Source organism: Oryx dammah, unplaced genomic scaffold (assembly GCF_014754425.2).
Source record: "Oryx dammah isolate SB20612 unplaced genomic scaffold, SCBI_Odam_1.1 HiC_scaffold_3, whole genome shotgun sequence".
In the NCBI taxonomy this organism is placed as follows: domain Eukaryota; kingdom Metazoa; phylum Chordata; class Mammalia; order Artiodactyla; family Bovidae; genus Oryx; species Oryx dammah.
In genome coordinates this window covers 94,787,727-94,802,104 of record NW_024070187.1, presented here as the reverse complement: position 1 = coordinate 94,802,104, position 14,378 = coordinate 94,787,727, and the positions used below count along the sequence as shown (strand labels likewise).

General features: G+C 38.5%; 1 protein-coding gene across 2 annotated transcripts in view; it reads left to right on the top strand.

The window, feature by feature from the left end:
• PRKG2 (protein kinase cGMP-dependent 2) overlaps positions 1–13,810 on the top strand; it is a 111,593-nt gene extending 97,783 nt beyond the window's left edge. For both annotated transcript variants that reach the window (XM_040237184.1, XM_040237185.1), the window contains 2 exons: positions 8,539–8,605; positions 10,758–13,810. In XM_040237184.1, coding sequence (XP_040093118.1) covers positions 8,539–8,605; positions 10,758–10,853 — 163 coding nt within the window. In that variant the 3' untranslated portion in view covers positions 10,854–13,810. The remainder of the gene's footprint in view (positions 1–8,538; positions 8,606–10,757) is intronic.
• The last annotated feature ends 568 nt before the right edge of the window (positions 13,811–14,378 follow it).

Below are 14,378 nucleotides of genomic sequence, written 5' to 3'. Positions count from 1 at the left end.
TTTCAGAGAGGAAAACACCTCTCAATATTTTATTTCTCTCTGGATGTTTTTACTGAAGAATTAGAGGCAAATCACCATAGAGTGAAAATAAAGGGAGAGATGTTGCTGAATAGAAACACTGTCCATTTTTCTGAACAGTAGTGGTGCAGCTCAGAAAAAAAAAAAAATCCCTGGGCTGCCAACCCTGCTCTATCTATTCATGAGCTTTCTTGAAATAAAGCCATGTATTCAACATTGTAAATTCATATTGGGCTCCTCCGTAAGGAGTCAGGATATATCAGGAAGGGGGGTGGGGAGCAGGGAAGAGATGGAGACGGACAGACACATCTGTGCATTTCAGAGACATCAAAATGCTTAGAGTATTTTCTGTTCTTTATTCTTAGAGCCTTTGGCTTGTCTTCAGTGTAAAGTTTATTATTTATCTTAGATTCCAATTTCTCTCTCTTCCTACATGCTGTTATCACAGTTTCTTCTCTCATGATAAAAAGACACATAAATATACCATTTTTATTGAACAAACAAAAGTCCTGTCAATTAAAGTCCCCCTTCCAGTGTATTGTCTGCTTTTGTCTCATTAAAGAAGCGTCTTCATGGTTGCTCTGAGGTAGTTGGAAAATAGAAGTGATATAATTGTTAACAGGTTCCAGTTTTATCTCTTGCTTCTCATTTACCTGAGACTCATTTAAATGTAACTGTCAAATTGGAATTTTATGCACATGCAAATTGATGCTAAAGGACTTTCTCACTTTAGTGTGGTAATGAAGAATTTTGAATTCCCTTCCCCATAGGGATTAATTTGCCCATGCTTTTTAACAGACGGTGCTGTTTGCCAAGTAGCTGAAGCATCCATGTGTAGGGCAGAGTTCACTAATAAGATGCACCAAATTTACACAGTGCCTTCTGGTGAGCACAGGGAGCTTAAAACCATTATTTCATCTTATTTTCATAGTGATTCTTAAGATACAAAGCTGGGGCATGTGGGGATGAAAAATAGATCTCTCTCTGCTTTCAAATAGGAGTGTTCTAGAACCTTCTACAAGTCTCCAAGGCATATATAGCTTCTCTACCCAGGATATTCTGGATTTTTTTTTTTTTTTTTTGAGAAAACATTCTTTCTGGGCTTCCCTGGAGGTCCTGGTCCACTCTATGCTTCCAATGCAGGGAGCACAGGTTCAATCCCTGGCCAGGTAACTAAGATCCCCACATGCCATACGTCGCTGCCTAAATAAAGAAATAAAACAAAAAAATTTTCTAAAATTTGCTATCAGATTTTCCAGCTCCTCTCTAAGGTAAAACATTTTTTTTTTCCTTAGAAAGCTATTTACTTCAATTATGTTTTTTAAAACAATACAATTAAACATGTTCTATTGTCAAATGTTTGTCCAGTCTGTGATAAATTGTCTTTCCTAAAAATAGAGTTCCTCTCTCTCCTTTTTGTGAGTTAATTTATTAACCAGGTACCAGTCATGTCTGTCTGAAAAGAGGGATAATATATTTGTAGGGTACAATTAAATCTTTCCTGCTAGGCCCAGGAGTAATTTGTTTCCAGTCTCATAATGTTACCTTTAATATTTCGAGTCTCTAGAATTTTACTCTCAAGAATAGCTACAAGTCTTCTAAAAATGAAGAAGCAATTTATGTGCAGTTGCTGCTAATATTTCTTTAGTGAATATTTTTCACACACGAGTGCATGCTGGCACTTGGATTACTTAAAATGTGGTTAGTGTCAAAAAGGCCAAGTGTTAAGTGAATAACCACTCATGTTAAGTAAATATTGCCATAAGTCAAATTGTAACAAGTACTCAACAAGAAATGCATAGGCTCTTTGATTCAGTGGAGTAACATTAATGATTTTTATTAATATTTATGGAGTAGGTTCTGGGTAGAGAGCATTGTAAAATATGTGAAAAGGAATTGTGGCAGACTTTGGTGGTAAAAGAAAAGAACCCACAGAACTGTGTGCCCAGAAATCCCTAAAAATGGAGCCTCAGTCTGTACAAAGAAGCTGATGGGTGGATCAAGCAGAAGACTTCTGCGGTTTTGCAGCAAGGACCGGGGAAGTCATATAGCTAGCACCGCTGTCTGACTCTCACTCTTTGCTTAAAGACTCAGCAGCTCAGGCAAAAATGGTGCTTTGGGTGAAGAATGGCATGGCATCGGAAATGGAATGTACCAGAGCCTTGGCCTCTGTCTTTAGTACTTTCTCTCTTGCTAAGCTTAGACTTAGGATGGGAGTGACCCCCAAACCAGTTCCACGAGTGGGAAGAGATTGAAAAAGGTAGAAAAACGTAACTGCAGGTCCAATTGACAGACAGAAGAATGTGAAGGTCTCATAAAATCTCCGAGCCTGCCTTCTCACACCTCCTACCACCCTCCCATTGCACCCCTGCTGTGGATATTCTTCACATAGCGGCCATAATTGTCTTAACATGCTTTGATCGCATCACTTCCTTCTAACTTTCTACTGGTTTTCCCCTAAGCATAAAATCTTGATGCCTTTCTATGTTCTACAAGACCCTACAGGATCTGGCCTCTGACTGATTCTCAGACATGATATGTTTTTCTAGTTTTCCCTCCATTCACTACACTTCTGCTCATTTTATCACTTTCTTCCATTTAGAAAGCCATTGAGACGAATCTATCCATGGCTTCTCCATTCTCTCCATTATAGCTTTAATTCAGATATCATTTCTTCAGATAGAGTGCTAAAAAGCAGAACCTCCCAACCCATCCTCATCCCAGTCAACCTCTACCATTTTATTCTCTTATGTCTTCTCTTTATTCTCTATTACTTATTAGTATATGAAACTAATGTAAGTATTTGTAGTACTTACTTGTTTGTTTACTTGTCACCTTCTACCAAAATAAAGATATCTTAAAAGCAGGGTCTTTGTTGTTTCTGATTCCTGGGACCAAATCGACTTTCTGTACTTTTATTTTTAAGCCCTGGACTGGTGCTTTTTCTTTTCTTTATTTTTTTTAAGTTTTTATTTTGTATGGAGGGTATAGCCAATTAACAGTGATGTGATAGTTTCAGTGAACAGGGAAGGGACTCAGCCATACATATTCATGTGTCTATTCTCCCCCCAAACCCTCTCCCATCCAGGCTGCCACATAACATGGAGCAGAGTTCCCTGTGCTATACAGTAGGTCCTTGTTGGTTATCCATTTTATTAATAAGTATATAACAGTGTGTACATTTTTCTTGACTGACTGAAGTGACTTCAGTGTCCCAACAGAAAAGATCAGTATTATATAAAACAGTATTACTCCATGTGCTTCATAATATTCTGAGAGACAGAGTACATTTTTTTTTTTCTGTCTGAGAGAAGTAAGGTCTCCTCATTTCTGGTGTTGAATCTTCAGCTCACCAAACCTGATATGTATCCTAAAGACCATATCAGTCCTTTTAGATGAATGATTTGGAAGCAATAAATGAAAGAACTTCATCTGGCCTTCAGCTTCATCCCATTACAGATAATTGTAAGATACTTTTTCTCTTGGAGCTTTTTAGATACATTTCATCAAGAGCATCACAATATGGAAATGTGATGTTGTGAGAATGATAGTTAGAGATCCTGTGTAAATGTGTCCTCTTGTTGTAGACTCACTAAGTTATTCAACAGACATTTATTTGAGCCCCTGTTTTGTTCCAAGTGGGCTTCCCAGGTGGTCCTAGTGGTAAAGAACCCACCTGCAAGTGCAGGAGACATAAGAGATGCGGGTTTGATCCCTTGGTTGGAAAGATCCCCTGGAGAAGGAAATGGCAATCCACTCCAGTTTTCTTGCCTGGAGAATCCCATGGAGAGAGGAGCCTGGCAGGCTGTCATCCACAGGGTCGCAAAAAAAGTCAGACACAACTGAAGCAACTTAGCATGCACTGTTTCAAGTGTTTGTGACGCTTCTTTGGAAACGAGCTTGTATCCCTGCCATCATGTAGCTTGCATTCTAGTTGGGGAGAAAGAAAATAAAGAAGATATCATAACTATGTAAAATGTATAGTAGAGATATTAGAGAGCTTTAAGTACAAAGGAGAGAAAATAGAGAAAGGATGGGATGTAATGTGCGGTGGGGGGGGGGTGTGCGGGGAATGGGGAAATTTTGCCATGTTAGACTGGATGGCAAAAGAAAGTGAAGTTGCTCAGTCGTGTCTGACTCTTTGCCACCCTATGAACTGTAGCCCACCAGGCTTCCCCATCCATGGAATTTTTCAGGCATGACTACTGGAGTGGGTTGCCATTTCCTTCTCCAGGGGGTCTTCCCGACCCAGGGATTGAACCGGGTCTCCCAAAAAAGGCTTCTCTAAGAAATGACCTTTGAGAAAATATCTGATACTGTTGAGGGAGCAAATCATGTGGAAATCTGGGGAAAGACTCATTCACTTACAGGGGCTTACATGCAAAGGCCTTGAATTGGGAGCATCCCTAGCTTCTTGGAAGAATGTTGAGGAGACAGAGGTGCAAAACAGAAAGAAAGAGAAAAGTAGGACAATGGTAAGGTGGGGGAAGGGTGGCGGTTGAAAGGATGATTTTGTAAGTCAATGGGTTATAATAAAGACATGGTGAGGACTTTGCCTTTTACACTGAGTGAAATTGAAAGCATTGGGCAGCTTCGAACAAAGGCATGATGTGACCTGACTTACATTTTCAATGATTGCTTTTGCTGCTGGATTGTTTCGCATGGACAAAAGTAGAAGGACCTGTTTGCATGCATGGGTGCACTCAGTTGTGTCCAACTCTTTGTAACCCCATGGACTGTAGCCCTCCAGGCTCCTCTCTCCATGGGCTGCTCCAGGCAAGAATACTGGAGGAGATGACCATTTCCTAGTCCAGGGGCTCTTCCTCATCCAGGGGTTGAACCCACATCTCTTGAGTCTCCTGCATTGGCAGGGGGATTCTTTTACCCCTGAGTGACCAGGGACGCTCAGAGGACCTGTTAGGAGGTTATTGTAATAATACAGGCAAGAAATACTAATGGCTTGGTGCATGCTGGTAGAATGGAGATATCGAGTATTTGTAGGGTTCTGAATACAAATGTATTTTGAAGATAATGCTGACTAAATTTGCTCATGAACTGAGACAGGATGTGAGAGAAAGGATAACTCCAAAGTCTTTGGTTTGAACAACTGGAAGAGTTGAGACAAATTTATTGAGGAAAATTTGGAGCTTCATTATGGACCTGATTGTTGCTAGATACCCATTAGACATTCTTTGGGGTGATCATGAATGGCAGTTATGGATATCAGCCTATAAAACAATGGAGTGGGGAGATCTTAAATGGAAATAGAAATTTGAGAGTAATCAGTTCCTACATGCTATTTAAAGCCATAAGACTGAATGAGATTACCTACAAAGTGAGGGTAGTTGAAAAATGAACAGCTCTAATGACTGAGCTCCAGAGCGCAACAACTTCATATGGAAATAGCAGTGGAAAAGGAGAAAAAGTACTCAGGAAGGTAAGAAGAAAGCCAGAACAAGAGTATGTCTCTGGAGCCAAGCAAAGGAAGTATTTGAGTACGTGTGAGTGATGGGTAAGTGTGAGTGATGGGTAAACGTGAGTGATGAGCTGTGGCAAATGCTGCTGGCAGCAAGGTTAAAACTGAGAATTGAGGCAATTTCATGGAGTGGAGAGGGTGAAATCTGACTGAAGTATGCCCAGGAGAAAATGGATAGTGTTGACTGAAGCAAAACACAGAACCTAAAAGTTGCAAGTTAGGTTTTATTCAAAGACCTTATTGAGGACGATAGCCTGGGAGGTAGCCCCTCAGCTATCTCTGAGAAACTGCTCCAGAGAGGTAAGGGAGGAGCTGGGATATATAGGAGTTTTTGCTTAAGAAAAAAACATGTAGTAGGACATCAGAAGATTACTGCTGAAACAGGGTGGGGCAATCTAAGGGTAGAGGAGTAAGAGTTTACCTACAAACTATTAGGTATTAGGTAAAGAACAAGCTACAAAAATATATTGTACAACACAGGAAATATAGCCAATTTTGTAATAACTATAAATGGAGTATAACCTTTTAAAATTATCAGTCACTGTATTGTACATCTGTAACATATAATACTGTACAGCAACTATACTTCAATTTAAAAAGAGAGAGGAAAAACATTTACTGCTAATCACAAATAAAAGACATCACAAGTCAACGATTTTACTGCTTTTCTATATATGAGAAGATGCAAGAGTCTGGGCATCTTCTTGACATCATTATTTTGGTATATATCTTAACTATCTAGTGCCAGTATTATGTTTTTCTCCACCCCAAATTCCTTGCCAGGTGGCTACAGAGGCTGATGGCTTCAGTGCAGGCAACATTCAGTGTTTACTGGAATCAGTTCAGTTCAGTTCAGTCACTCAGTCGTGTCCGACTCTTTGAGACCACATGAACCGCAGCACGCCAGGCCTCCCTGTCCATCACCAACTCCAAGAGTCCACCCAAACCCATGTCCATTAAGCCGGTGATGCCATCCAACCTTCTTATCTTCTGTTGTCCCCTTCTCCTCCTGCCCTCAATCCCTCCCAGCATCAGGGTCTTTTCAAATGAGTCAGCTCTTTGCATCAGGTAGCCAAAGTACTGGAGTTTCAGCTTCAACATCAGTCCTTCCAATGAACACCCAGGACTGATCTCCTTTAGGATGGACTGGTTGAATCTCCTTGCAGTCCAAGGGACTCTCAAGAGTCTTCTCCAACACCACAGTGCAAAAGCATCAATTCTTCGGCGCTCAGCTTTCTTTATAGTCCAACTGTCACATCCATACATGACTATGGGAAAAACCATATCCATGACTAGATGGACCTTTGTTGACAAAGTGATATCTCTGCTTTTTAATATGCTATCTAGGTTGGTCATAACTTCCTTCCAAGGAGTAAGCGTCTTTTAATTTCATGGCTGCGATCACCATCTGCAGTGATTTTGGAACCCAGAAAAATATAGTCAGCCACTGTTTTCACTGTTTCCCCATCTATTTCCCATGAAGTGATGGGACCAGATGCTATGATCTTAGTTTTCTGAATGTTGAGCTTTAAGCCAACTTTTTCACTCTCTTCTTTCACTTTCATCAAGAGGCTCTTTAGTTCCTCTTCACTTTCTGCCACAAGGGTGGTGTCATCTGCATAACTGAGGTTATTAATATTTCTCCCAGCAATCTGGATTCCAGCTTCTGCTTCTTCCAGCCCAAAATTTCTCATGATGTACTCTGCATATAAGTTAAATAAGCAGGGTGAAAATATACAGCCTTGATGTACTCTTTTTCCTATTTGGAACCAGTCTGTTGTTCCATGTCCAGGTCTAACTGTTGCTTCCTGACCTGCATACAGGTTTCTCAAGAGGCAGGTCAGATGGTCTGGTATTCCCATCTCTTTCAGAATTGTCCATGGTTTATTGTGATTCACACAGTCAAAGGCTTTGGCATAGTCAATAAAGCAGAAAGAGATGTTTTTCTGGAACTCTCTTGCTTTTTCCATAATCCAGCGGATGCTGGCAATTTGATCTCTGGTTCCTCTGCCTTTTCTAAATCCAGCTTGAACATCTGGAAGTTCACAGTTCACGTATTGCTGAAGTGTGGGTTGGAGAATTTTGAGCATTACTTAACTAGCGTGTGAGATGAGTGCAATTGTGCGGTAGTTTGAGCATTCTTTGGCATTAGCAGGCAGCAGTTTTTTTGTGTGCAGTTGATACAGTGATTAGGTTACTCTTTCAAGTTTTCTTCCAATGAGAAGAGAGAACTGGAGTGAGAGTTGGAGAAAAGTTCAGGTGAAGGGAGAATGCTTTGTGGTTGCAAGAATTTCATTGTTTCCACACTGATCTGAATGCACCAGCAGAGAAAACTCAGGAGAGGTAAGATTTTAAGGAGCATGTTTGAATAGAGAATGTCTACAGGATCAATTACACAGTAGAGGAGCTGACCTCAACTGGAAGCAAAGGCAATGCATTCATGGCAAAGGAGAGAAGGGAAGCACACAGATGTGGGTACATAGGCAGGTACATAGGAGAAGGAAATGGCAACCCACTCCAGTACTCTTGCCTGAAACATCTCTTGGACAGAGGAAGCCTGGCAGGCTGCAGTCCTTGGGGTCACAAAGAGTCAGACATGACTTAGCTCCTGAACTTGCATGTAGCATTATGCTGGTGAAAAATTGTAGGAGTTCCTTTTTCTGCTCCAATTTTCTTCGTGAAATAGGAAGCCAGGCTATCATTTGGGAGTGAGGATGGAGAGGAAGTTCTGAAAGTTTGAGGAGAGAGGACAAAGAATGAATTATGAGTCTAAAAGAGTGTAGCAATGAGTGGAAAAACAGAGAGATCCAGACTGACTGCTGGAGACACTAAAACCCCCTCCCCAGAAGGTAGTGGGCATGGATGTAATGTGAGATACACAGGTGTGTGTGTTGGGGGGGGGCACAATGAGTATTTCTCTCTGATTACTTGCAGCTACACCGTTGCAGGCAGGAGGCAGGCAACAGAATGGGTTGACAGATAACATGACATGCTAATAGTATATCAGATCAGTAATATTCCTCTGTGCTTTTCTCATTTCTCAGGTGGTTAAATGGTTTTAATTGGGAGGGACTGAAAGCACGAAATCTTCCATCACCTTTACAAAGAGAGGTATAGTAGCTGATGTTACTCTCTTGATTTTTTTAAAGGTGTTTTTGTAAACAGAGTTTAAGTGTGTGATTATGTGCGCACACTCGAGTGTATGTGTGTAATAGATCTTAAAAATTTTAAGTTTTTAAATTTAAGTGAAAATGTCTTTGCAATTGTGATTCTATGCAAATATGATTCTATTACCTGTTAATGGACCTTAGCTCAACTCTTAGGAATGCATTACATGTGAGTCTAAGTAATGAAGGAGACCAGGCTGGATCCCTGGGTCAGGAAGATCTCCTGGAGAAGGCAATGGCTACTCACTCCAATATTCTTGCCTGGAGAATTCCGTGAACAGAGGAGGCTGGTGGGCTGTATAGTCCATGGAGTCAAAAAGAGTCGGACACGACTGAGTGACTAACACTTTCATTTCTAAGTCCCAAGGTCATCAGTGTTGGTCAGGCTGAAATATGGTTCTAGAAATATAATATGAACCTATATGCAATTTAAAATCTTCCAGTAGCCATATTTAAAAGAGTTAAAAGAAATAGGTGAAATTAGTTTTAATTATTTTACTACATTAAGGATTATTATTTCCACATGTGAAAACGAAAGTGAAAATCTCTCAGTTGTGTCTGACTCTCTGTGACCCCATGGACTATACAGTCCATAGAATTCTCCAGGCTAGAATACTGGAGTGGGTAGCCATTCCTGTATCCAGGGGATCTTCCCAACCTGGGGATTGAACCCAGGTCTCCCGCATTGTGGATAAATTCTTTACCAGCTGAGCCATCGGGGAAGCCCTTGGTAGCACCAGGGAAGCCCTTACATATTACAGTTCAAATTGTAACCAACACAGAATATTAATGAGATCTTTCTGAATTTTCAAAAATCTCAAGTGGATTTTCCACTTCTCATCACATCTTAATTACGACTAGCTACATTTCCAGTGCTCAGTCCCCGAGTGTTGCTTTTTTGGACATGAATAATTATTTTTAAAATAATTTAAAAATACAGACAGAAATATAATATCATTCCTTTTTCTCTCTGAATGCCTATCTCCATATTTCCATTAGATTTTCCCTATAAAATTTTATCGTAATGTAAAAGATTTTTATGCTGGAAAGCCTTTTATTGCTCATCCTTTAAAAATTTTAAATTTTAATTTTTTTTAATTTAAAATTTTTGTGAGAGTAAAGATTTTGTTGGCAGCACAGATATTTCTTCTGAATTCAGTTACAATTACATTTTAACATAATACATTATAAATTTTAAAGTAATTATTAAACAAAATGCTTTGAAAAGAAATTGTTTAATGTACTTGAGGATAAATATTATTTATTAAAAAGTGGAACCAGATTCCACATCAGTTCTATTTCTCTTAAAAATTATTTTTATATATTAGGTTGGTCAAAAAGTTTGTTCAGGTTTTTCCACACCATCTTCCAGAAAAACCCAAACAAACTTTTTGGCCAGTCCAATAGATGAACGTGCTAAGAGTTGTGTTCATGTAAACAAGTAAATGAGAGTGGAGGGTTTTATAATAAAATGTCACTTTGAACACCTGAGTAGTCTCCTTGTCTCTCCAAAACTCATTATGATGGATTATAAACAGTATTTTCAATTATCTACAGCTGATAATTCAATTAGATACTAATGAAAATTGTTTGAAGACTAAAAATTGAAAACCACTTGATTTACAGAGTAACTGAACACCAGAGTCATTTAATTTTTTCAACAAAGTCATTCCAAACAAACATTTTGAATTTTCCCATTGTTTGAACTTCTGGAGACTTTATATGTATCAATTAGCCATATAAAATTTCGATTGATGAGAAACATACAAAGTGGAAGAAGGATTCTGACCCATTTTTAAAGAAAAAATATTTCCTTTTAAAATGTTTTCCAGTTTGAAAAATAGATATTATTTTTTCATCTTTTCTTTCAGAAATAACTTCTCAGGTCAGGTAGCTCCTATCAAAGGTAATTCTGGAATCCAATCCATTTGTTCTAAAGGGGAGATCTCATGAGGTTGAGAGTGTGATTCGAAACTGATAACTGGTCTTCTTTTCCTTATGCATACCTTACAAGTGGCTGCAGTATAAAATCAGTGTTCAGATACAGGGAGCATTCCCATCTGTTCTCACCTTTGGTTTCTTCTTTTCTCTACTAGCTCAGTGGACCCACAGATCACAGCTACTTTGACAAGTATCCTCCTGAAAGGGGGGTGCCTCCAGATGAGCTGTCAGGCTGGGATAAAGACTTCTGAGAGAAGGAAAGACGATCACTGCCTACAGAGTCAAGAGGACTAGAAGTCCTAGCAATCCAACACTGATCATTTCTCCTTGGAGTTTGACACTATCTTTTGGAAGACCATTAGAGAAACAAAATCCCTGCCCATAATCTGGGGTGGGAGAGAGTGGGTGCAGAGGTGGTTCTGAATTATAATGGGCTCATTTAGATGCTGTGAATTATTCATGTGTTCCATTCTTTGCTTTTCTCAAATGTTGAAGGCTGTCTTAGTCCCCTCTTCGAAGTCAGAACCATTTTTGCTAAAGGGACATTATCTTCTCTGAAATCTATTGCTCCGTCCTTATCATTCTTGTCTCGTTTAAATCCTAGTAAGGTTTAAAAAATGTCTTGTCCTTGAGCAACTAAGTCATTCAAGTATAAGGAAGAACAAGGGTTAATTTTGGAAAAATTTCCCTTTCCCAACAATCTCACGTTAGCATTATGGCATCTTGAAATTGCAGTTTGCAGGAAACTTGGTAGTCAATAGAAATTCTTGGTTTTCACCTGCATTCAACCTAGAAATAAATTAATATGCTTCTGAAAGGGGAAAGGCAAATTTGAATATTAGTCCTTGGTACCACTTCCTAACATAAATGAGTTAATTCTTCCTTCCAGGTAATTATATTGTATTGGAGAACTTAGAAAAAATAAACAAAGCAAAAAATATTTTTTTATTTTCCTGTGACCAGCTGTGGTACCTCAGAGACTTTGCAAAAGTCTTGTGAGAGGTGGTTGTAACGTGTGGTTAATTGAGGGGCCTATGGAAAAGTTTTATCTTACATATTAAATATTTTCACAATCAACTTAGAAAACATGCAAAAACTGGATTGTGAAGGCTTTTCCTTCCCCTTACCTGTGGAGGAGAAAAACTTCCAAAAGGTCAAAATGTTGACTCTTTGAAACTCTGAGATATTTTGACCAGTTCTGTGACTGTTGCTATTAATAAACCAAGGGTATAGAATAAACACAGTTAATTTTTAATGAAAATCCCATTGGCAAATATTGATGCAAACCAAAATCACTGTTGCATTAATAATTTTTTAAAAAGATGTGTGAGTCATGGGACTATTTATAATTTTAGATATTTAAGGCAGGCCAGCCGCTCGAGAAGTAATGCCCAGTAACAAGGACACCCGACATCAAGTCCCCTCCTGTCTCCTCTGTAGTCTTCCAAATGATGGGTAGATTTGTTTCAATAGCGTTGGATGCCAGTGCCTAAGAACTTTGGTAGTAGAATGTTTTTATGTATCATTGATGATTATTCTCTCACCCTCCTTTCCAAATGGATAGGAAGCCGACTTTCCACCTTTCTGATCTAGCAGAGTAAAAATAACGTTTCTTCTGCATTAAAAAGTTCCATTAATGAAGCTTCTGCATTATTCAAGCTCCTGGTTATATTTCCATATGCTGATGTTCTATAGGAAAAGCAGCCTCTACCCACACTCCACCCATATTTTCAGCATTCGGAGAATCAGTTATCTGCTTTCTGAAGTGTTAAAACAGATGAGTGAGGCCCCATCCAAGAAGGTGCATCCTTAACAAATTATATTTCCACACTTAAAATCTTTTTGCTGAACCAAAGAATTTTTGTTTCCTGGAGTAGTATTTTTAAAGTTGTACATAGATGAAGCGTTTTTAATAGGATCGACGTAACCCGCTCAATGAATTTCTAAGATTTTTTAAAGAGTTTTATTTGCATTTGGTTTGTAAGCACTGTATGTTTTTCCATGTATATATTTTTTAATTACCCACCTATAAATGTAGGAAATTTATGTATTAGGTTAATATTAGAACTGTACAGTTATATTAGCAATGGTATTCTCAAAGGTGATCAGTAGTTTTAATTCAAAAACAATTTACATATATACAAATAAAAACTAACTTAGAGTACTACAAGTTTACTTTGGCTATGACTGGCCATGTCATTATATAATCTCCATATGTGATTTTATTGGGTTTCCTTTAGAGTACTTTATAAAGATGAAGAAATGAGAGACCTAACCATAATACAATCCCAACTCTATTTTGTAGCTGGATGACCTTGGGAAAATGACTTTGCTGTTTTGAGTACTAGCTTTCTCACCTGTAGAAAAAGGCACAGTAAAATAATACCTACTTTAGGGGACTGTTTTGGGGAGTAAGTTGATAGATAGAGAGTCCTTTACCAATTTCAATGAAATAATCAATGCTGCATAGATGGAAAGTACTGTTACTATCTCTGTTAGAATTAAAGGGGCCTTAATAACCATTTAGTCCTGAATTCTGTGTATCATTGGTATCTGTATGCCCAACTGTATCAATTAAATACAATGTCAATCTTTTCTTTTTCTTTTAAATCATGAAGTAAAGATAGTTAAGCTTTAGTGCATATGAAGAGTTAATCCTCACCAAAATGAAGTGCTTATTAAGAGCTCACTGCTCACCTAAGTTTCTAAATTTTAACTTTTTATAAATTAGATATATAAGTATTCTTAGAAAATACAGAAAATTATTCCCCTATATAACAGAGCCTTCATATTCCTAATCATTAAATCATTCCTAATCTGTCTTTTCTGGGTACAAAGTTGATTTTTCATTCTTGAGCCTCTTCTCTGTGAGGCTCAAGCTCTGTGGGGTCAGCTTTTCACAATGGTAATTTCCTATTTTCTCTAAATATTAAAATATCTGGGATGAGGAGAATGTTGTGATGAAAAGGAAAAGATTTAGAGTAAAATACTATGGGTTTGAATTCCTGCTCTTCCTAGATATGTGTGACCTTGGATAACAAACCACATATTTATTCATCTATAACTTAGAGGTGGTACATGTAAAGTTTTGGAACACTGGGCCAGAATATTATTACTTGTAGGTCATTGATAATAACCATTTGGAAATAAATATATACATATATATCTTTTGGTATAATAATAAACTCTTGTTTTTTATTGCCAAGTATTATACTAGGAGTATTTACATCATTATTTCATTCACACAAGATTCTAAAATAATTATCAAAACACTGATTATTAACTGCCTTGAAAGCTAAATACTGGCCTCAAATATACCTTTCATTTTCAGTTTAGCTGTGATGGTTTTTCATGGCTTAGTTCCAGTTGCTATAACAATATAACAAATTCACCACCCACAACTTCTTAGTTGAGCTTCCCTGGTGGCTCAGACGGTAAAGAATCCACCTGCAATGTGGGAGACCTGTGTTCAGTCCCTGGATTGGAAAGATCCCCTGGAGAAGGGAATGGCCACCCACTCCAGAATTCTGGTCTGGAGAATTCCATGGACAGAGGAGCCTGGCAGGCTACAGTCTATGGGGTCTCAAAGAGTTGGACATGACTGAGTGACTTCCACTCACTCACCTCTTAGTTGCTTGGATTCTTCTTCTAGATTCGGTGGGTCAGGAATTTGGACAGCAAGTGACAAAGATGGCTTGTCTCTGCACCACAGTTTCTGGAACATCAGGTGGAAAGATTCAAAGACTGGGTGACTCAGTGGCTGAGAGCTAGAATTA